This window comes from Bombina bombina, chromosome 7, assembly GCF_027579735.1.
Source record: "Bombina bombina isolate aBomBom1 chromosome 7, aBomBom1.pri, whole genome shotgun sequence".
NCBI lineage: Eukaryota > Metazoa > Chordata > Amphibia > Anura > Bombinatoridae > Bombina > Bombina bombina.
The window spans coordinates 355,413,847-355,438,508 of NC_069505.1; the positions used below are offsets into that span (position 1 = coordinate 355,413,847).

Sequence of the window (24,662 nt, forward strand, 5' to 3'; positions counted from 1 at the left end):
CTCAAATCTGTTTGTGGTTCCCAAAAAAGAGGGAACTTTCAGACCAATCCTGGACTTAAAGATCCTAAACAAATTCCTAAGAGTTCCATCGTTCAAGATGGAGACTATTCGGACAATTTTACCTATGATCCAAGAGGGTCAGTACATGACCACTGTAGATTTAAAAGATGCTTACCTTCACATACCGATTCACAAAGATCATTATCGGTACCTAAGGTTTGCCTTCCTAGACAGGCATTACCAGTTTGTGGCTCTTCCATTCGGATTGGCTACAGCTCCAAGAATCTTCACAAAGGTTCTGGGTGCTCTTCTGGCGGTACTAAGACAGCGGGGAATCTCGGTAGCTCCATACCTAGACGACATTCTGATACAAGCTTCAAGCTTTCAAACTGCCAAGTCTCATACAGAGTTAGTGCTGGCATTTCTAAGGTCACATGGATGGAAGGTGAACGAAAAGAAAAGTTCACTCGTTCCACTCACAAGAGTTCCCTTCCTGGGGACTCTTATAGATTCTGTAGAAATGAAGATTTAGCTGACAGAGGACAGGCTAACAAGACTTCAAAGTGCTTGCCGCACCCTTCATTCCATTCAACACCCGTCAGTGGCTCAATGCATGGAGGTAATCGGCTTAATGGTAGCGGCAATGGACATAGTACCCTTTGCACGCTTACACCTCAGACCACTGCAACTGTGCATGCTAAGTCAGTGGAATGGGGATTACTCAGACTTATCCCCTTCTCTGAATCTGGATCAAGAGACCAGAAATTCTCTTCTATGGTGGCTTTCTCGGCCACATCTGTCCAGGGGGATGCCATTCAGCAGACCAGACTGGACAATTGTAACAACAGACGCCAGCCTTCTAGGTTGGGGTGCCGTCTGGAATTCTCTGAAGGCTCAGGGACAATGGAGTCAGGAGGAGAGTCTCCTGCCAATAAACATTCTGGAATTGAGAGCAGTTCTCAATGCCCTCCTGGCTTGGCCCCAGTTGACAACTCGGGGGTTCATCAGGTTTCAGTCGGACAACATCACGACTGTAGCTTACATCAACCATCAGGGAGGGACAAGAAGCTCCCTAGCTATGATGGAAGTATCAAAGATAATTCGCTGGGCAGAGTCTCACTCTTGCCACCTGTCAGCAATCCACATCCCGGGAGTGGAGAACTGGGAGGCGGATTTCTTAAGTCGTCAGACTTTTCATCCGGGGGAGTGGGAACTTCATCCGGAGGTCTTTGCCCAAATACTTCGACGTTGGGGCAAACCAGAGATAGATCTCATGGCGTCTCGACAGAACGCCAAGCTTCCTCGTTACGGGTCCAGATCCAGGGATCCAGGAGCAGTCCTGATAGATGCTCTGACAGCACCTTGGGACTTCAGGATGGCTTACGTGTTTCCACCCTTCCCGTTGCTTCCACGATTGATTGCCAGAATCAAACAAGAGAGAGCATCAGTGATTCTAATAGCACCTGCGTGGCCACGCAGGACTTGGTATGCAGACCTGGTGGACATGTCATCCTGTCCACCTTGGTCTCTACCTCTGAAACAGGACCTTCTGATGCAGGGTCCCTTCAAACATCAAAATCTAACTTCTCTGAAGCTGACTGCTTGGAAATTGAACGCTTGATTTTATCAAGACGTGGGTTTTCTGAGTCAGTTATTGATACCTTAATACAGGCTAGGAAACCTGTTACCAGAAAGATTTACCATAAGATATGGCGTAAATACCTATATTGGTGTGAATCCAAAGGTTACTCTTGGAGTAAGGTTAGGATTCCTAGGATATTGTCTTTTCTACAAGAAGGTTTAGAAAAGGGTTTATCTTTTAGTTCATTAAAGGGACAGATCTCAGCTCTGTCCATTCTGTTACACAAACGTCTGTCAGAAGTTCCTGACGTCCAGGCTTTTTGTCAGGCTTTGGCCAGGATTAAGCCTGTGTTTAAAACTGTTGCTCCACCATGGAGTTTAAACCTTGTTCTTAATGTTTTACAGGGCGTTCCGTTTGAACCCCTTCATTCCATTGATATAAAGTTTTTATCTTGGAAAGTTCTATTTTTAATGGCTATTTCCTCGGCTCGAAGAGTCTCTGAATTATCAGCCTTACATTGTGATTCTCCTTATTTGATTTTTCATTCGGATAAGGTAGTCCTGCGTACTAAACCTGGGTTCTTACCTAAGGTAGTTACTAACAGGAATATCAATCAAGAGATTGTTGTTCCTTCTTTATGCCCAAATCCTTCTTCAAAGAAGGAACGTCTACTGCACAACCTGGATGTAGTCCGTGCTCTAAAATTTTACTTACAGGCAACTAAGGAATTTCGACAAACGTCTTCTCTGTTTGTCATTTACTCTGGGCAGAGGAGAGGTCAAAAAGCTTCCGCTACCTCTCTTTCTTTTTGGCTTCGTAGCATAATTCGTTTAGCTTATGAGACTGCTGGACAGCAGCCTCCTGAAAGAATTACAGCTCATTCTACTAGAGCTGTGGCTTCCACTTGGGCCTTCAAGAATGAGGCCTCTGTTTAACAGATTTGCAAGGCTGCAACTTGGTCTTCGCTTCATACTTTTTCCAAATTTTACAAATTTGACACTTTTGCTTCATCGGAGGCTATTTTTGGGAGAAAGGTTCTTCAGGCAGTGGTTCCTTCTGTATAAAGAGCCTGCCTATCCCTCCCGTCATCCGTGTACTTTTGCTTTGGTATTGGTATCCCAGAAGTAATGATGACCCGTGGACTGATCACACTTAACAGAAGAAAACATAATTTATGCTTACCTGATAAATTCATTTCTTCTGTAGTGTGATCAGTCCACGGCCCGCCCTGTTTTTAAGGCAGGTAAATATTTTTTAATTTATACTCCAGTCACCACTTCACCCTTGGCTTTTCCTTTCTCGTTGGTCCTTGGTCGAATGACTGGGAGTGACGTAGAGGGGAGGAGCTATATGCAGCTCTGCTGGGTGAATCCTCTTGCACTTCCTGTTGGGGAGGAGTAATATCCCAGAAGTAATGATGACCCGTGGACTGATCACACTACAGAAGAAAGGAATTTATCAGGTAAGCATAAATTATGTTATATATATATATATATAAAAATATCGGCATAAAAACTAACCCCACACACAGACCACAGAAACTGACCCCATACACAGTCACTAGAAACTGAACCCAGAGTGCGCTGACATATGTTCACAGAAGCTGTAACACACAAAGAAAGTGTCCCGTTGCCACCCCAGAGAGAGAGAGAATCAAAGTCAAATATGTCTGCCGTATCGGAATCAAGCAATCGATCATAAGATGTTACTTACAATTTCTTAGTAACATTCTTCAATCCGGATCCACAGCATACAGAGCGTCACATCATCCACTGCTCCGTCTACAGCTTTCCACTGCGTGTCCCTCCTCCTGGACAATAGTTCACCCATTAGAGTAGGAGTGCATGCAACCTGTCAATTCTACACTAGAGCCCCATGGAAACTTCCGAACAAATTCCAGCCCGGCTCAAAACTGTAGATAAAACAGATGGTTCTTTGATGGTTTGTTTGCTTACTCGTTCACAGAAGCTGTCACCTTAATTGCAGCAGTCGCAACAGCCGCCAAAACTTCACACGCTGAGTGTCATTCAGCGCTCTATGCCCTCTGACTTCCTCACTTGTCCTGACGTGCGCGGCCTGTGTTGATCAATGCGCTGACCTACCAAGAACACTGTGCTTCCGCACATGCTACAGGGAACATTGGTTCTAACTGGATTCTATTATTTCTAATCCCTCTTGTTTAGTCTGGAGATCATCTTCAAATTGGAAGAGTTCATCTTTAAATTTGAAAAATCCAAGCAGAATAAGAAACCTAATCCAGCCTCTTAGACCTCCTGAAGGTACAACCCCCAACCCAGTACTACTGTTAGGGGGCAGATTTAAAAATTATTGGTTAGAATCTGTCCAAAATCCCTGGATTCAAAACATTATTGAATTGGATTCAGAATATGACCTAATATAGGGAGATTTTTTCTCACCCATATCCCAAAACATCCTATGAAAGCTCAGATTTTTTTAAAATCTGTCTCAGATCTGGAATATATGGGACTATTCCGCCTTTTTTTTTCAACAAAGTCACTTTATGTCCACAATAGATTTACAGGATGCTTACCTTACCCTATACACCCAGAACACTACCAGTTCCTGAGGGTCTCTTTTCTGGAAAAGCATTGCCAGTTTGTTGCTTTCCAGTTTGGCATAGCAACAGCTCCAAGAATATTTACTAAGGTTCTCAGTGCACTTTTATCTACAATTAAAGTGCAGGGTATTGCAGTATTTCTTTACTTGGACGATATCTTGGTAATAGTTCAATATCTTCATGTTGCAGAATCGTACACAAAACAGCTGTTGTTCTTTCTACAAAGACATGGTTGTAGGATCAATTTACCAAAGAGTTCCTTTATTCCTCAGACTAAGGTCACCGTTTTTAGGTTTCCAGATAGATTCAGTGTCCATGACAATTTCCTTAACAGAAAAGAGATGAATAAAATTGGTTTCAGCTTGTCTAAACCTTCAGTCTCTCTCATTTCCTTCAGTGGCAATGTGTATGGAAGTACTCATGTTTGCAGGATTAGACGCAATCCCTTTTGCTTGTTTTCATATGAGACCTGTTCAGCTTTGTATGCTGCGCCAATGGTGCAAGGATTGGATTATACTCAAATATCACAACAGATATTCTTAGATCCCTATACACACCTATCTCTGACTTGGTGGCTAAACCACCAGTCTATTCTTCAGGGGGCGTCCTTTGCTTGTTCTACCTGGCCTGTGATCTCCACAGATGCAAGTGTTACAGGTTGGGGAGCTGTTTGGGGGTCTCTGACAGCACAAGGAGTTTGGAATCCTCGGGAGGCAAGGTTACCAATCAATATTTTGGAACTCTGTGCTCTCTTCAGAGCCCTTCAGGGTTGGTCTCTATTGAAGAAGGAATCTTATCTCCATTTTCAGACAATGTCACGACGGTGCACTATGTCAATCATCAAGCCATAATAGAGGTATCTTGAATCCTTTCTTGGGCAGAATCCAATTCCTGTCTAATCTCTGTGATTCACATCCCAGGTGTAGACAGCTGGAAGGCAGATTATCTCAGTCGTATCTACATCCAGGAGAGTGGTCTTTACACCAAGATGTGTTCTATCTGATTGTACATCTTTAGGGCCTACCAGAAGTAGTTCTGATGGCTTCTTGTCTAAACAACAAACTTTCCAGGTATCTTGCGAGGTCAAGGGATCTTCAGGCAGAGGTGTTGGATACGGTAGCAGTTCCCTGTTTTTACCAGCCTGCTTATATATCCCCCCCCCCTGGTCCTGCTTCCCAGAGTGATTTCCAAAATAAAATGGCACTATCACTTGTAATCCTGATAGCCCCAAAGTGGCCTCACAGGATTTGGTAATAAAAAGTTAGGGTTTTTTAATATGTAATTTAGTTAATTTAATTGGTAGTTTAATTTAATTTAATTGTAGGATAATAGTTAGGGTAGGTTAATTAATAGTTTAAAATAGTTTATTTTAATTCTACAGGTAAGTTTAAATTTATTTGAAGATAGGGATGTTATAATTTTAATTTAAAGTTAGCGGGTTATTAGGTTTAGGGGTTAATAGCTTCATTTAGTTTATGGCTATGTGGGGGGGCTGACGGTTTAAGGGTTAATAGGTTTAGTTAGTGGTAGTGATGTGGCAGCGGCGGTGTCGGGGATCGGCGGAATAGGGGTTAATACATTTTATTTAGGTGGCGGCGATGTCAGGGGCGCCAGATTAGGGGTGTTTAGACTCGGGGTTTATGTTAGGGTGTTAGGTGTAAATGTAACTTGTTTTCAACCATATAAATCAATGGGATATCTGGCAGCATCAAACATAAGCTTTCGGTGCTTTCAGACTCCCATTGATTTCTATGGCATCTGTGGCCTCCAGGGTGGCGGATTGAAAACCAGGTACGCTGGGTTGTAAAAGATGCAAGCGTACCTGTTAAAAGTTTGATAACTGGGAAAAGTTGTAAAATAGAGCCGAATGTGTATTCGGAACATCTTTAATGATGTAAGCATCGATCTGCGTCGGATTGAGACCGGCGGATCGTATGTTACGGCACAAATTTCAACATTTGCCAGTCTGTAGGCTTTGATAACTAGTTTGGATCAAGCTTGCAACAATTACGCTGCGGAATTCCGGCGTATTTGCGGTTGATAGCTTGATAAATATCCCCCCAAGTGTGCTAATGAATTGAGAGGAGAGCAGTTGGTCTGATTGTCAGTGTAAAATTTCGGACTACTTATTTCATTTTATTCAGAGTAAATATATATCATTGTCTTTCTCCTGTCCATTTGTTTTTAGGAGCTCTTCGAGTGCAGGTATAAGTGGGTAAAAATTTTTTTTGTTAATGACATTGAATAATAATCATCTTAAAAACTTTTCAGCTATTGAGTATGCAGCAGTTACTACATATACCTTTTCATTTCATAAACAAAAGAACATTTTTCTAACCATAAATATTATATTTCATTATATTTAGGTCATTACACTTGTTCTGTCACAAGACATAAACTTACCGAGAGCCAGCTTAAACATCTCAGCATGGGTGATATTTCCCTAACTGTAACAGCATCAGTTATTGGAATTAACGTCTACAGAGAGCAAGTCGGTGCAAATGTTCCAATTTTTCCTGGCTTTTATGTTAATCAGAAAGACATTGTTCTTAGCAATAACTATGCAACATCGGAACTCAAAATATTTGGAGCAGAGGAAGTACTAAAAAATCTAGAGGTAAGTAGGCAATTGAGTAGGTAATTGAATTAGCTATCATCATCAGCTGTCTCTTCCTGTTGTATACAAACTAAAAATTCTGAGTTAGAGAGTTATAAGAAAATGGAAAACTTTTAAATTAGATATTCCTAATGTTTGACAAGGTCATTGCATTTTGTGCATAACACAATAATATGTTTAGCGCTACTCCCGTAAGGGCCGCTGTAATATACGGCCTTCTGTTCCACACCAATGATGACTCACCTGAACCCAAGTGACACCAATACACTGTTTACACTTTTGAATGGGCTTTATTAAACTAACAATAAGCCCTGAAAAGAAGAGAGAGAAGCAAAAATAAATAAATATATAAACTGAATTACAGAATAACAATATCAAATTAAATGTTATGAAACAGGTCAGTGAAATAAATCAGGACTTAGGTTTGTTCACTTTAACCGCCAGTTGTGAACAAAACTGTCAAATACACAATGCAGCAATGCTGTTCAATTAGTATCTAAAAGTAATATAGCTGACTATAATAGCCTATCTAACCACTGGCCAGTGGGTATCTTATACACACCCAAAGTCTGCATGCGTTGGGGCCCTTTAAATTCTTTGGTTGAGTACTCAGTCTCTGGTAAAACAATATTTGCAATCCACAGGATGGAAAGGGGTATCTTCACAAAGTGTCACAGAGTAAACAACATTAACTGATGTGGTGATCCACATTAAGAAGGAGCTGCATTACCAGTAAGGGAACAGGATTTTTTTCACTTTCTGTTTTGTTTCTCTGCTGAAAGGTGTCTGCGGTCAAGGATTTGCTGTTAATCCTGCTGTGCCAGGCTTTCTCCCTTCTTCTCTCAAAACAAAAACAAACCAACCAAATGTTTCTTTTTTAAAATCAAATCACCACTCTCCTCCAGTCCTTGCTTGCCTTCGTTGTTAGGGGTGGGCTTCCTCCTTAGCTACAGCAGTAACCAATAGAGTCTCTCCTCCAGTCCCTGTGAGCTATCAGTTTAGCCACAAAAAAATGCAATGTTTTAGAGAGCTATACTCAGCCTGTGCTACATAGGTATTATAAATTAATAAATAAAAAAATAATAATAAAATATATATATATTTATATATATGAAAGGTATAGGACAAGACAGGCGCCAGGGGCACACTTCGTGTAATACGTTCAAGTAAATGACAAGTTATAGACAGTGGGAAAATCCACGCTCACCTGGTTAAACCTCAAGATATGAGGTATTTTCTGGCACTAGTGTTAGTATGCTCTCACTCCTCGCGGTCCTTCTTCAGTATATTTTATTTAATCTCCTCTGTTGTGGCCAACATATACTAGGTAAATACCTAGTGGAGAGACCTGCATGGGCATACTTCAAAGACATTGGTGGGCTTCCTGGGGGATCCTGAACTGTGACCTTGCTACATTCTATGCTGCTGATTGCTTGAATAGCTCAGGAACTGTTTTATATCTCTCCTTAATTGGCCACAACAGAGGAGATTAAATAAAATATACTGAAGAAGGACCGCGAGGAGTGAGAGCATACTAACACTAGTGCCAGAAAATACCTCATATCTTGAGGTTTAACCAGGTGAGCGTGGATTTTCCCACTGTCTATAACTTGTCATTTACTTGAACGTATTACACGAAGTGTGCCCCTGGCGCCTGTCTTGTCCTATACCTTTCAGATTTTTTCAAGAGGAACCTCGCCCTTTGGGGGATCATTCTTCTTTCTAAAGACGAGCTGCCTAACTACTCACAGCACACCGGAACTAGCCCTGTGGATTTTAATGAACATTACATCTCCATAGACTTACCACATCTGAACTATGAGACTGTTTGCTGCATAAATTGCAAGTGTCTGATATAAATACATATATATATATATATATATATATATATTCTAGTTAGTGGATGGGAATATATATTTAGACAAACAGTACACTCATACACTTCTAGCGCTGATTATTTTGTCCTTTTAATATTTATATATATATATATATATATATATATATATATATATATAAAATCTCTCTCTTTCTCCTGTTAAGTGTAGTCAGTCCACGGGTCATCCATTACTTATGGGATTATATCTCCTCCCTAACAGGAAGTGCAAGAGGATCACCCAAGCAGAGCTGCTATATAGCTCCTCCCCTCTACGTCATATCCAGTCATTCTCTTGCACCTAACTAAAGATAGGACGTGTGAGAGGACTGTGGTGTGTTAAACTTAGTTTTTATTTCTTCAATCAAAAGTTTGTTATTTTAAACGGCACCGGAGTGTGTTGTTTGTTCTCAGGCAGCATTAGAAGAAGAATCTACCTGAGTTTGTCTATGATCTTAGCGGTCGTAACTAAGATCCACTTGCTGTTCTCGGCCATTCTGAGCAGTGAGGTAACTTCAGAACAGGGGATAGCATGCAGGGCCCACCTGCAAGGAGGTATGTGCAGTAAATTATTTTCTAAGGAATGGAATTGACTGAGAAAATACTGCTAATACCGATGTAATGTAAGTGCAGCCTTAAATGTAGTAGTAGCGACTGGTATCAGGCTGATATGTATGTATGTATACTCTGAGGTATTTCTGGGGAATGGAATTTCACTAAGAAAATACTGTCAATATTAAAGTAATATTTGAGCCTGCACTGCAGTGAAAGCGACTAGCAGCAGGCTTATTAATAACACTTCATAATTTTCAATTTTTAAAACGTTTACTGGCATGTTAATCGTTTTTTCTGAGGTACTTGGTGATAAAACTTTATGGGCATGATTTTTACCACTTGGCTGTCGTTTTTTTTTTCTGAATAAAAACAGTTTACTGAGCTTCCCCACTGTTGTAATATGAGTGGGAGGGGCCTATTTTAGCGCTTTATTGCGCAGTAAAAATTTAGTCACAGTCTTACTATTTCTTCCTCCATGATCCAGGACATCTCTACAGAGCCCAGGGGTCTCCAAAACTAGTTTTGAGGGAGGTAATCAGTCACAGCAGACCTGTGACAGTGTGTTTGACTGTGATAAAAACGTTTATTATTTCAACTGTTATCCGTTTTGGGTATTAAGGGGTTAATCATCCTTTTGCTGGTGGGTGCAATCCTCTGCTAACTTTATACATTTTCTGTTAAAATTTGGTTGTTTTAACATATTTTGTAAAAGCGCAGTAGCGTTTTTTATATAGCTTGTAAATTTATTTAAAAAAAATTTTTCCAAGCTTGCTAGTGTTATTGCTAGTCTGTTTAAACATGTCTGACACAAATGAATCTGTTTGTTCATTATGTTTAAAGGCCAATGTTGAGCCCAATAGAAATGTGTGCACTCAATGTATAGATGTTACTTTGAATAAAAGTCAAACTTTATATGTTAAAAAAATATCACCAGACAACGAGGGGGAAGTTATTCCGACTAACTGTCCTCACGTGTCAGTACCTTCGCCTCCCGCTCAGGAGGTGCGTGATATTGTGGCGCCAAGTACATCAGGGCGGCCCATACAAATCACTTTGCAAGACATGGCTAATGTTATGACTGAAGTACTATCTAAATTGCCAGAATTAAGAGGTAAACGCGATCACTCTGGGGTAAGAACAGAGTGCGCTGATAATAATAGAGCCATGTCTGATACTGCGTCACAATTTGCAGAACATGAGGACGGAGAGCTTCATTCTGTGGGTGACGGATCTGATCCAAGTAAACTGGATTCAGACATTTCAAATTTTAAATTTAAGCTTGAGAACCTCCGTGTATTACTAGGGGAGGTATTAGCCGCTCTGAATGATTGTAACACGGTTGCAATTCCAGAGAAAGTATGTAGGCTGGATAAATATTTTGCGGTACCGGCGTGTACTGACGTTTTTCCTATACCTAAAAGGCTTACAGAAATTGTTAACAAGGAGTGGGATAGACCCGGTGTGCCCTTTTCACCCCCTCCTATATTTAGAAAAATGTTTCCAATAGACACCACCACATGGGACCTATGGCAGACGGTCCCTAAGGTGGAAGGAGCAGTTTCTACTCTGGCTAAGCGCACCACTATCCCGGTGGAGGATAGCTGTGCTTTTTCAGATCCAATGGATAAAAAGTTAGAGGGTTACCTTAAGAAAATGTTTGTTCAGCAAGGTTTTATATTACAACCCCTTGCATGCATCGCGCCTGTCACTGCTGCGGCGGCATTCTGGTTTGAGTCTCTGGAAGAGACCCTTAAGCACAGCTCCATTGGATGAGACTATGAACAAGCTTAAAGCCCTTAAGCTAGCTAATTCATTTATTTCTGATGCCGTAATACACTTAACCAAACTTACGGCTAAGAACTCCGGATTCGCCATTCAAGCACGTAGAGCGATGTGGCTTAAATCCTGGTCAGCTGATGTGACTTCTAAATCTAAATTGCTTAATATTCCTTTCAAAGGGCAGACATTATTCGGGCCCGGCTTGAAAGAAATTATCGCTGACATTACTGGAGGTAAGGGCCATGCCCTGCCTCAAGACAGGGCCAAACCAAAGGCTAAACAGTCTAATTTTCGTGCCTTTCATAACTTCAAGGCAGGAGCAGCATCAACTTCCTCCGCTCCAAGACAGGAAGGAACTGTTGCTCGCTACAGACAGGGCTGGAAACCTAACCAGTCCTGGAACAAGGGCAAGCAGGCCAGAAAACCTGCTGCTGCCCCTAAGACAGCATGAAGTGAGGGCCCCCGATCCGGAAACGGATCTAGTGGGGGGCAGACTTTCTCTCTTCGCCCAGGCTTGGGCAAGAGATGTCCAGGATCCCTGGGCGTTGGAGATCATATCTCAGGGATATCTTCTGGACTTCAAAGCTTCTCCACAAGGGAGATTTCATCTTTCAAGGTTATCAGCAAACCAGATAAAGAAAGAGGCGTTTCTACGCTGTGTACAAGACCTCTTACTAATGGGAGTGATCCACCCAGTTCCGCGGTCGGAACACTGGCAAGGATTCTATTCAAATCTGTTTGTGGTTCCCAAAAAAGAGGGAACCTTCAGACCAATCTTGGACTTAAAGATCCTAAACAAATTCCTAAGAGTTCCATCGTTCAAAATGGAAACTATTCGAACCATCTTACCCATGATCCAAGAGGGTCAGTACATGACCACAGTGGATTTAAAGGATGCCTACCTTCACATACCGATTCACAAGGATCATTACGGGTATCTAAGATTTGCCTTCCTAAACAGGCATTACCAGTTTGTAGCTCTTCCCTTCGGGTTAGCTACGGCTCCAAGAATCTTTACAAAGGTTCTGGGCTCTCTTCTGGCGGTACTAAGACCGCGAGGCATAGAGGTAGCTCCGTACCTAGACGACATTCTGATACAAGCGTCAAGTTTCCAAACTGCCAAGTCTCATACAGAGTTAGTTCTGGCATTTCTAAGGTCGCATGGGTGGAAGGTGAACGTAGAAAAGAGTTCTCTATTGCCACTCACAAGAGTTCCCTTTCTAGGGACTCTTATAGATTCTGTAGAAATGAAAATTTACCTGACGGAGGACAGGTTATCAAAACTTCTAAATGCTTGCCGTGTCCTTCATTCCATTCAACACCCGTCAGTGGCTCAGTGCATGGAGGTAATCGGCTTAATGGTAGCGGCAATGGACATAGTACCATTTGCGCGCCTGCATCTCAGACCGCTGCAATTGTGCATGCTAAGTCAGTGGAATGGGGATTACTCAGATTTGTCCCCTCTGCTAAATCTGGATCAAGAGACCAGAGATTCTCTTCTATGGTGGCTTTCTCTGCCACATCTGTCCAAGGGGATGCCCTTCTGCAGGCCAGATTGGACGATTGTAACAACGGACGCCAGCCTTCTAGGTTGGGGCACAGTCTGGAATTCCCTGAAGGCTCAGGGATCATGGACTCAGGAGGAGAGACTCCTTCCAATAAACATTCTGGAATTAAGAGCAATTTTCAATGCTCTTCTGGCTTGACCTCAGTTAGCAACTCTGAGGTTCATCAGGTTTCAGTCGGACAACATCACGACTGTGGCTTACATCAACCATCAAGGAGGAACGAGGAGTTCCCTAGCGATGATGGAAGTCTCAAAGATAATTCGCTGGGCAGAGTCTCACTCTTGCCACCTGTCAGCGATCCACATCCCAGGCGTGGAGAACTGGGAGGCGGATTTTCTAAGTCGCCAGACTTTTCATCCGGGGGAGTGGGAACTTCATCCGGAGGTGTTTGCCCAACTGCTTCATCTTTGGGGCAAAACAGATCTGGATCTCATGGCGTCTCGCCAGAACGCCAAGCTTCCTTGTTACGGATCCAGGTCCAGGGACCCGGGAGCGGTACTGATAGATGCTCTGACAGCACCTTGGGTCTCCAACATGGCTTATGTGTTTCCACCTTTCCCGATGCTTCCTCGATTGATTGCCAGGATCAAACAGGAGAGAGCATCGGTGATTCTAATAGCGCCTGCGTGGCCACGCAGGACCTGGTATGCAGATCTAGTGGACATGTCGTCCTGTCCACCATGGTCTCTGCCTCTGAGACAGGACCTTCTGATTCAGGGTCCTTTCAAACATCCAAATCTAATTTCTCTGAGGCTGACTGCATGGAGATTGAACGCTTGATTCTATCAAAGCGTGGATTCTCGGAGTCAGTGATTGATACCTTAATACAGGCTAGGAAACCTGTTACCAGGAAAATTTACCATAAAATATGGCGTAAATACTTATATTGGTGCGAATCCAAGAGTTACTCATGGAGTAAGGTTAGGATTCCTAGGATATTGTCTTTTCTACAAGAAGGTTTAGAAAAGGGTTTATCTACTAGTTCGTTAAAGGGACAGATTTCAGCTCTGTCTATCCTTTTACACAAACGTCTGGCAGAAGTTCCAGACGTTCAGGCTTTTTGTCAGGCTTTGACTAGGATTAAGCCTGTGTTTAAGACTGTTGCTCCGCCGTGGAGCTTAAACTTAGTTCTTAACGTTCTGCAAGGTGTTCCGTTTGAACCCCTTCATTCCATCGATATCAAGCTGTTATCTTGGAAAGTTCTGTTTTTAATGGCTATTTCCTCGGCTCGAAGAGTCTCTGAGTTGTCGGCCTTACATTGTGATTCTCCTTATCTGATTTTTCATTCAGACAAGGTAGTTCTGCGTACTAAACCTGGGTTGTTACCTAAGGTAGTCACTAACAAGAATATCAATCAAGAGATTGTTGTTCCATCATTGTGCCCTAACCCTTCTTCAAAGAAGGAACGACTTTTGCACAATCTGGACGTCGTCCGTGCCCTGAAATTTTATTTGCAGGCAACTAAAGATTTTCGTCAAACTTCTTCCCTGTTTGTCGTTTATTCTGGACAGAAGAGAGGTCAAAAAGCTTTGGCTACCTCTCTCTCTTTTTGGCTTTGTAGCATAATACGTTTAGCCTATGAGACTGCTGGACAGCAGCCTCCTGAAAGGATTACAGCTCATTCTACTAGAGCTGTGGCTTCCACTTGGGCCTTTAAGAATGAGGCCTCTGTTGAACAGATTTGCAAGGCTGCAACTTGGTCTTCACTTCACACTTTTTCAAAATTTTACAAATTTGACACTTTTGCTTCTTCGGAGGCTGTTTTTGGGAGAAAGGTTCTACAGGCAGTGGTTCCTTCCGTGTAAAGATCCTGCCTGTCCCTCCCGTCATCCATGTACTTTTAGCTTTGGTATTGGTATCCCATAAGTAATGGATGACCCGTGGACTGACTACACTTAACAGGAGAAAATATAATTTATGCTTACCTGATAAATTCATTTCTCCTGTAGTGTAGTCAGTCCACGGCCCGCCCTGTTTTTTACGGCAGGTCTAAATTTTAATTAAACTCCAGTCACCACTGCACCCTATAGTTTCTCCTTTCTCGTATGGTTTCGGTCGAATGACTGGATATGACGTAGAGGGGATGAGCTATATAGCAGCTCTGCTTGGGTGATCCTCTTGCACTTCCTGTTAGGGAGGAGATATAATCCCATAAGTAATGGATGACCCGTGGACTGACTACATTACAGGAGAAATTAATTTATCAGGTAAGCATAAATTATATTTTTCTCTCTCTTTTCTCTCTGATCTTGGGGGGGGGGAGCTTTATTTAAAGTATGTTTTCACAATGGGGAGTGTGCGTTCACTAAAACACAAAATGGTTTGTCTGTAGTAACACTTCAAAGAATATATATGTAAATTAAGTCTCAATGTACATTCACTAGATTTCTAACAATATAAATTCTCGCCACTGAAAAGCTGGTGAGACCTATATGGCTAAAAGGTGTATCTAACATAGGGGACAGTGAATTGAAAATTAGAAACTCACTGCAATGTTTTCCAATTAAAAAACAGGTCACTTACATGGAACACCCATGAAACTTCCATGGAATGCCTCTATATTTGTGATGTCTGCGATCTCCATAGTTAATAAAAAAACGAAACAAAAAACAACCTTACTATTAACCCCTTAACGAGACACGGTACGTCATACACAAACTGGTCGTTAAAGACCAACGACGTTCCCTGTACATCGTTAGGGGTTTAAAGCGTCAAGGTATTGCCCTGATGCCTCGATATTGAGGCATCACTGCAATACCTTTTTGGCACACCATAGGCTTGCTCAAGTCTTGCCCATGCAGCAACAAGGCCTAAATCTGGGTGGTCAACATGTACTGTTCTCAGTCTTTTAACACGATCTGCAGATTCTGGCCCCAGCCACTTTATGAGCAAATCAAGTTCCTCCTTGGTTGTAAGGTCGAGATCAGCAGTAGCACCCTTGAAGGTTGATCTCCAGGCCCTGAAGCTCTCTGGACAGTCGTCAAACCTTGAGAGGCTTGTGTTAATGAGCTCACGGCGTATCATGTATCTGGCGAAGTTAGTAAAGTCTGATCTCTCACTCTTTGGTGCTAAAGTAACTTGAGGAACCGCTTGGGTGTGAAAGTTCTTTGGTAAAGAAGGGTGAAGTTTACCAGGATAAAATGATGTTGCAAGAGCATTCAACTGTGGTGTAGTCTCTAAGACTTCTGCTGGATGTGGCTTGAGCTGCGGCTTGTCACTGGAAGTCACCTTATTGTCAGCGAGAGGAGATGCGGTTTGCTGCTTAGATGCACTTGTGTTGTGGATTTGAAGAGGCTCAGGCATTTGGTACTGAGAGGTCTCTGTGTTGAGATTGAGAATGATGGTGTTAGTAGGAGGCACAGGAGATGACTCTGTATCGTTGCAAATATTATGCTTTAGCACGTATTTACTAGTGCGTTCAACTGGGTCTTCCAGATCTGCTGGGATATGGCAATCTGAATTAGTACTTTCTCCCATTGCTTGTTCAAGGACTTTCAGCCTTGCTAGGGCTGCTGCTTCTTCCTTTTCCATTTGCAGAACCTTTATTTGGGAATCCACCTCTGCTTGCTGGGCAGCCATTTGTGTTTGGAGAGCTTTGCTTTGGGCTTCCATCTCTGCTTCCCTTCTGGTAAAGGAGCTTTGCGCTTTTTTTGATTCCGCATCAGCACGGGCCTCTATTAGCTTGTCGCTTAATGTTGAACTTCTGGAGCAAGAGGATCTAGAAGAACATGCAGTGAGCTTAGTTGATGTGGATCTATGAGATCTGGTCTCCTGCAGTTGAGCAATGCGGAACTCTGCCTTTTCTTTAGCGATTTGCACTAAGAGATCTCTATGTTGGTCCAGTGCATCAGTCCTAGTCAGTTCTGCTGAAGAGTCCTCTATATTAAAGTCCTGTAAGAAGGCTGTGTATTTTGCAGACAGCCGCTGGTAGCGTTCATACGCAGCAGATGGGTGATCTATAGAGTCTCTCAATTTGGATGGTTGATCATTAAAGTGTGACAAAACTGCCATGCATTGTGAAATTCTGTCCCATAGGTCTGACAGATTGCTGGAGAACTCATCTCTAGTAAATTCATAGTTTTCTCTGAGTTTATGTGTCGGTTTTATTTAGGGCTGCAACTAACGATTATTTTCATAATCGATTAATCGGCCGATTATTTTTTCGATTAATCGACTAATCGGATAAAAAGAGAATCAATAATAGTTTTCTATGTTTTAAATTAAAATCCACATAATGAGTGTTACAGATATAAACTTCAGACTAAAACTTTACATTAACACAACTGTTTCTTCAATTTTTAAGCAGCAGAGCACAGTTTTATAATTAAACAAAACAAAACCACAAACTGTTTGAAAAGAGGTAGAACTAGAAAGAGTTAGACTATCACTGTTAATAATATTCTGTTATTCACTCTTTCAGAAACTTTGCATTGAAATGCAAACATCTCAACATGTCCACATGCTTCTGGCTAAGGCTGGTTCTCTGTTTGCAGCTATATTTCCTGCAGCAGAGAAAAGGCTGTTGAGGTGTATAAGTAGGGTTTTGCCAATTTCACCAAAGTGGGATATTTATCTTTGTTAGCTCTTCACCAATGCTAAGTGTTTTCTACCTTGGCAAGGGGCCTCTCAATAAAGTAACCCTTGACTTCATTCTAACATAAAAATATCTTGAATATCTATATGCAATGGTAAATAACCAGCTATAAGGTTAGGGGAAATATCTAGTCCTCTCTAAAAATAACGAATATATACTTATAAAGGTTGAATCTGGTACATATTATCACAATTTATTAAAAATATAAAAAAAATAATAAAAAACAAAATCAAAAGCGCTAAGGACTGTATATCAATAACAGGACAAAACCTTACACATTTATTTATACAGTACGTATAATCAGCAATATCAAGCAATACGCTAATAATTGTGCAAACAGATAATAGTTCACATCAATTTAAATAACTCCAATCAATCTAGGGGCAAGGTGTAAACAACAAGCTTGGCACTATATCATGAAAAGCATAGTTCCAAATCACCAAATTAAATATAAACAATCCAAATGATGACTATTATATCTGGGTTGCACATAAGCCAGGGGTAGTTATAAACGTATACTGTCCTGAAAAAATGAAACGTAGATGTCTGTAGACGTCCTTTAGGCTAAGGACATAACCATAAAATACAATACCATATGCAGGAGCTCATTGCAGTGAAGCAGCTGGTGTTGTGCACAGACCAACTAATTGCAAACCAACTAATCGATTAATCGATTATGAGATTCGTTGACAACTATTTTCATAATCGATTATTATCGATTATGACGATTAGTTGTTGCAACTCTAGTTTTATTGTACGTTTGGGTTTTACACTCTGTTCAGCAATATCTGCAGGATCTGCTCCCTGTACGTCTGTGGGTTCAGAGGCATGATGTATCTGCGTTGGTTTGGCTATACAGGGAGTGCAGAATTATTAGGCACGTTGTATTTTTGAGGATTAATTTTATTATTGAACAACAACCATGTTCTCAATGAACCCAAAAAACTCATTAATATCAAAGCTGAATAGTTTTGGAAGTAGTTTTTAGTTTTTTTTAGTTATAGCTATTTTAGGGGGATATCTGTGTGTGCAGGTGACTATTACTGTGCATAATTATTAGGCAACTTAACAAAAAACAAATATATACCCATTTCAATTATTTATTTTTACCAGTGAAACCAATATAACATCTCAACATTCACAAATATACATTTCTGACATTCAAAAACAAAACAAAAACAAATCAGTGACCAATATAGCCACCTTTCTTTGCAAGGACACTCAAAAGCCTGCCATCAATGGATTCTGTCAGTGTTTTGATCTGTTCACCATCAACATTGCATGCAGCAGCAACCACAGCCTCCCAGACACTGTTCAGAGAGGTGTACTGTTTTCCCTCCTTGTAAATCTCACATTTGATGATGGACCACAGGTTCTCAATGGGGTTCAGATCAGGTGAACAAGGAGGCCATGTCATTAGATTTTCTTCTTTTATACCCTTTCTTGCCAGCCACGCTGTAGAGTACTTGGACGCGTGTGATGGAGCATTGTCCTGCATGAAAATCATGTTTTTCTTGAAGGATGCAGACTTCTTCCTGTACCACTGCTTGAAGAAGGTGGCTTCCAGAAACTGGCAGTAGGACTGGGAGTTGAGCTTGACTCCATCCTCAACCCGAAAAGGCCCCACAAGCTCATCTTTGATGATACCAGCCCAAACCAGTACTCCACCTCCACCTTGCTGGCGTCTGAGTCGGACTGGAGCTCTCTGCCCTTTACCAATCCAGCCACTGGCCCATCCATCTGGCCCATCAAGACTCACTCTCATTTCATCAGTCCATAAAACCTTAGCAAAATCAGTCTTGAGATATTTCTTGGCCCAGTCTTGACGTTTCAGCTTGTGTGTCTTGTTCAGTGGTGGTCGTCTTTCAGCCTTTCTTACCTTGGCCATGTCTCTGAGTATTGCACACCTTGTGCTTTTGGGCACCCCAGTGATGTTGCAGCTCTGAAATATGGCCAAACTGGTGGCAAGTGGCACGCTTGACTTTTCTCAGTTCATGGGCAGTTATTTTGCGCCTTGGTTTTTCCACACGCTTCTTGCGACCCTGTTGACTATTTTGAATGAAACGCTTGATTGTTCGATCATCACGCTTCAGAAGCTTTGCAATTTTAAGAGTGCTGCATCCCTCTGCAAGATATCTCACTATTTTTGACTTTTCTGAGCCTGTCAAGTCCTTCTTTTGACCCATTTTGCCAAAGGAAAGGAAGTTGCCTAATAATTATGCACACCTGATATAGGGTGTTGATGTCATTAGACCACACCCCTTCTCATTACAGAGATGCACATCACCTAATATGCTTAATTGGTAGTAGGCTTTCGAGCCTATACAGCTTGGAGTAAGACAACATGCATAAAGAGGATGATGTGGTCAAAATACTAATTTGCCTAATAATTCTGCACTCCCTGTAAAAGAGTGCTCAGAGCCTTGTCTAGACATTTTTTCAAGTTTTTACAAAAAATGGTACTGTCTCTTTAAGAGGACAAACAGCAGCCTAAACAGGTGGGGTAACAGTTCAATGCAGAGAAACAGTTTTCAACATTCAGATGAAGTGCAGTAAACTTGTGCGACCATGTGCTTTCACAAGATGGCGGATGGCCCTGAGCTTGATTGAAGATTAAACACACACATATACATAGCAGGCTGTAGGAATTCTATACATCTTTTGACTATTCTGACTCAGATAGTTGTAATAATGATCTATCCCTTGCTGAGACCTCTATGCCTGGCCTGTATAAGAAGATACAATCACTGCAGACAATCCTTGTCAGATAGCTGAACTCACCAATACCTTGTCCATCCACAAAATTGCTTATTCTGAATATCAGGTGACAGCAGATAATAAAATACAGCAGATAAATGAATGGTTACAGTATTTAAACGGTCAAAAGATTATACTGATCGTAGCTTGCGATGTATTAACATGAGTGCTTGTTACATGAGGCCTGTTAGCTGCAGCCATGACACAGGAAAAACATCATCAAACTACAAGGGCGGAGTAATACACAAAAAGGAAATGCATAATAAGGTCAGAGGTAAGATACTGTAGAAAACAGGAGCATTACCAAAAAGGGTCAGTAGATGGCAGTACAGAACAAACAAAGGGAAGCCTTGAGAAAAATGGCATAAAAATATATAACTTCTTAACTATAGCAACATGAACATTAACAGAGGCTATGTAATAGTCAATGCCCATTGAGGCAGCACAATTACAGCTAAACACACACACTGCAGAAATGTAAAAATAGCCCTGGTCCTTAAAGGGATACTGAACCCAATTTTTTTCTTTTGTGATTCAGATAGAGCATGAAATTTCAAGTAACTTTCTAATTTACTCCTGTTATACAATTTTCTTCATTTTCTTGGTATCTTTATTTGAAATGCAAGAATATAAGTTTAGATGCCGGCCCATTTTTGGTGAACAACCCGGGTTGTTCTTGCTGATTGGTGGATAAATTAAAAAAAAAAGTGCTGTCCAGAGTTCTTAACCAAAAAGTTCTGAACCAAAAAAAAGCCTAAATTCCTTCTTTTTCAAATAATAATAGCAAGAGAAGAAGGAAAAAATGATAATAGAAGTAAATTAGAAAGTTGTTTAAAATTGCATGCTCTATCTGAATCATGAAAGAAAAAATGTGGGTTCAGTGTCCCTTTAAAGGGACATGAAACCCACATGTTTTCTTTCGTGATTTGGAAAGAGCATGCTATTTTAAAGAACTTTCTAATTTACTTCTATTAACTAATTTGATTCATTCTCTTGATATACTTTGCTGAAAAGCATATCTAGATAGGCTCAGTAGCTACTGATTGGTTGATGCATATAGATGCCTCATGTGATTGGCTCACTGATGTGCATTGCAATTTCTTCAACAAAGGATATCTAAAGACTTAAGCAAATTAGATAATTGAAGTAAATTGGAATGTTGTTTAAAATTGTATTCTCTACTTGAATCATAAAAGAAAATGTTTGGGTTTAATGTCCCTTTAAGGGTAAGAAATTAAAAAATGGCCTTGTCCTTAAGGGGTTAAACCTATAGAAAACGGTTGGAATGTGGGTATATTATATATGTGTATGCAATGTTTTATTTATATGTATATTATAGTGTAATGCTATATAGTATGTATTTTAAGTTTAGTTTTGATTTTAAAAATCGTGTTTTCTTTTTAGAAAGGTGGTGAGAGTCCATGAGTCATTACTCCTGGGAATTTTACTCTTAGCCACTAGGAGGATAAGAGGCGGCAAATATTGCATTTTTATTATTTAGTGCTTGTTGGCTTGTTTGCGCCTTGTTTTTTAGTGTGTCGGCTTTCTTTGCATGCCTGTTTTGTTTAGCGCGTGTCGGCCTAGCGGTGTTTAGAGATGCACTTGTCTGCTTGTTTGTGTGCCTTGCATGTTTAACGTGATTCGGCTTTTGTTTGCACACCCGTAGTGTTCTATTTATAGAAATGGAAAAAAATTATTTTATACTCAGTCCCAATGAAAACAATGGTAAGAAGTAAAGAAAAGTAAACCACAGGCTGGTAATGATTCCAAAAAGACAGATGCCCCGGTCTGCTCTTCAGAAGAAAGGAAAATCTGTAGATCAGGAGATAAGAAAAGAGAGAAGGCGCTCCAATGGCACAGTAAACTCAGGGTAGAGTATCCCCTCAGATGTAGATCCCCCCTCTATAAACAGGATACTCACAATAGGATGGCACTTATCACAAAGTGCAAGTTAGTACAATAAATATTAATTACATTCACCTAGATTACAAGTTTTGCGTTCCAGTTTTAACGCTGAAAAAAATGGCCATCTCAGCATAAAAACTGGAACGCAGCCATTGTCGGCTTAGCTATATCGCAAGCATTTTAGCCTGTAACGCAACGGCAGTCCTGCAAAATTAAGTTTCTCTTGTTAAGTGTATGCAGTCCACGGATCATCCATTACTTGTGGGATATTCTCCTTCCCAACAGGAAGTTGCAAGAGGATCACCCACAGCAGAGCTGCTATATAGCTCCTCCCCTCACTGCCATATCCAGTCATTCTCTTGCAACTCTCAACAAAGATGGACGTAGTAAGAGGAGAGTGGTGTATTATAGTTAGTTTTTTAACTTCAATCAAAAGTTTGTTATTTTTAAATGGTACCGGAGTGTACTGTTTATCTCAGGCAGTATTTAGAAGAAGAATCTGCCTGCATTTTCTATGATCTTAGCAGAAGTAACTAAGATCCATGGCTGTTCTCCCATATTCTGAGGAGTGAGGTAACTTCAGAGAGGGAATGGCGTGCAGGTTTTCCTGCAATAAGGTATGTGCAGTTAATATATTTCTAGGGATGGAATTTGCTAGAAAAATGCTGCTGATACCGGATTAATGTAAGTTAAGCCTTAAATGCAGTGATAGCGACTGGTATCAGGCTTATTAACAGAGATACATACTCTTATAAAAGTGTAATATAAAACGTTTGCTGGAATGTTAATCGTTTTTATATATGTTTGGTGACAAAACTTATTGGGGCCTAGTTTTCTTTCATGTAATTAGCAAGAGTCCATGAGCTAGTGACGTATGGGATATACATTCCTACCAGGAGGGGCAAAGTTTCCCAAACCTCAAAATGCCTATAAATACACCCCTTACCACACCCACAATTCAGTTTTACAAACTTTGCCTCCGATGGAGGTGGTGAAGTAAGTTTGTGCTAGATTCTACGTTGATATGCGCTCCGCAGCAAGTTGGAGCCCGGTTTTCCTCTCAGCGTGCAGTGAATGTCAGAGGGATGTGAGGAGAGTATTGCCTATTTGAATGCAGTGATCTCCTTCTACGGGGTCTATTTCATAGGTTCTCTGTTATCGGTCGTAGAGATTCATCTCTTACCTCCCTTTTCAGATCGACGATATACTCTTATATATACCATTACCTCTACTGATTCTCGTTTCAGTACTGGTTTGGCTTTCTACAAACATGTAGATGAGTGTCCTGGGGTAAGTAAATCTTATTTTCTGTGACACTCTAAGCTATGGTTGGGCACTTTGTTTATAAAGTTCTAAATATATGTATTCAAACATTTATTTGCCTTGACTCAGAATGTTCAACTTTCCTTATTTTTCAGACAGTCAGTTTCATATTTGGGATTATGCATTTAAATTATTCATTTTTTCTTACCTTCAAATTTGACTCTTTTTTCCCTGTGGGCTGTTAGGCTCGCGGGGGCTGAAAATGCTTCATTTTATTGCGTCATTCTTGGCGCGGACTTTTTTGGCGCAAAAATTCTTTTCCGTTTCCGGCGTCATACGTGTCGCCGGAAGTTGCGTCATTTTTTGACGTTATTTTGCGCCAAAAATGTCGGCGTTCCGGATGTGGCGTCATTTTTGGCGCCAAAAGCATTTAGGCGCCAAATAATGTGGGCGTTTTATTTGGCGCTAAAAAATATGGGCGTCGCTTTTGTCTCCACATTATTTAAGTCTCATTTTTCATTGCTTCTGGTTGCTAGAAGCTTGTTCTTTGGCATTTTTTCCCATTCCTGAAACTGTCATTTAAGGAATTTGTTAAATTTTGCTTTATATGTTGTTTTTTTCTCTTACATATTGCAAGATGTCTCACGTTGCATCTGAGTCAGAAGATACTACAGGAAAATCGCTGTCTAGTGCTGGATCTACCAAAGCTAAGTGTATCTGCTGTAAACTTTTGGTAGCTATTCCTCCGGCTGTTGTTTGTATTAATTGTCATGACAAACTTGTTAATGCAGATAATATTTCCTTTAGTAAAGTACCATTGTCTGTTGCAGTTCCTTCAACATCTAAGGTGCAGAATGTTCCTGATAACATAAGAGATTTTGTTTCTGAATCCATCAAGAAGGCTATGTCTGTTATTTCTCCTTCTAGTAAACGTAAAAAATCTTTTAAAACTTCTCTCCCTACAGATGAATTTTTAAATGAACATCATCATTCTGATTCTGATGACTCTTCTGGTTCAGAGGATTCTGTTTCAGAGATTGATGCTGATAAATCTTCATATTTATTTAAAATGGAATTTATTCGTTCTTTACTTAAAGAAATATTAATTGCTTTAGAAATAGAGGATTCTGGTCCTCTTGATACTAATTCTAAACGTTTAGATAAGGTATTTAAATCTCCTGTGGTTATTCCAGAAGTTTTTCCTGTTCCTAATGCTATTTCTGCAGTAATTTCCAAAGAATGGGATAAATTGGGTAATTCATTTACTCCTTCTAAACGTTTTAAGCAATTATATCCTGTTCCGTCTGACAGGTTAGAATTTTGGGACAAAATCCCTAAAGTTGATGGGGCTATTTCTACCCTTGCTAAACGTACTACCATTCCTACGTCAGATGGTACTTCGTTTAAAGATCCTTTAGATAGGAAAATTGAATCCTTTCTAAGAAAAGCTTATCTGTGTTCAGGTAATCTTCTTAGACCTGCTATATCATTGGCTGATGTTGCTGCAGCTTCAACTTTTTGGTTGGAAACTTTAGCGCAACAAGTAACAAATCGTGATTCTCATGATATTATTATTCTTCTTCAGCATGCT

The 24,662-nt window shown here is 40.7% G+C and overlaps 1 protein-coding gene across 1 annotated transcript in view; it reads left to right on the forward strand.

The window, feature by feature from the left end:
- The window catches only part of NUP210 (nucleoporin 210), a 1,597,588-nt gene that overhangs the window by 1,425,486 nt on the left and 147,440 nt on the right, over positions 1–24,662 (forward strand). The window contains 1 exon segment of the mRNA XM_053721041.1: positions 6,527–6,777. Within this exon segment, the coding sequence (XP_053577016.1) occupies positions 6,527–6,777 (251 nt within the window).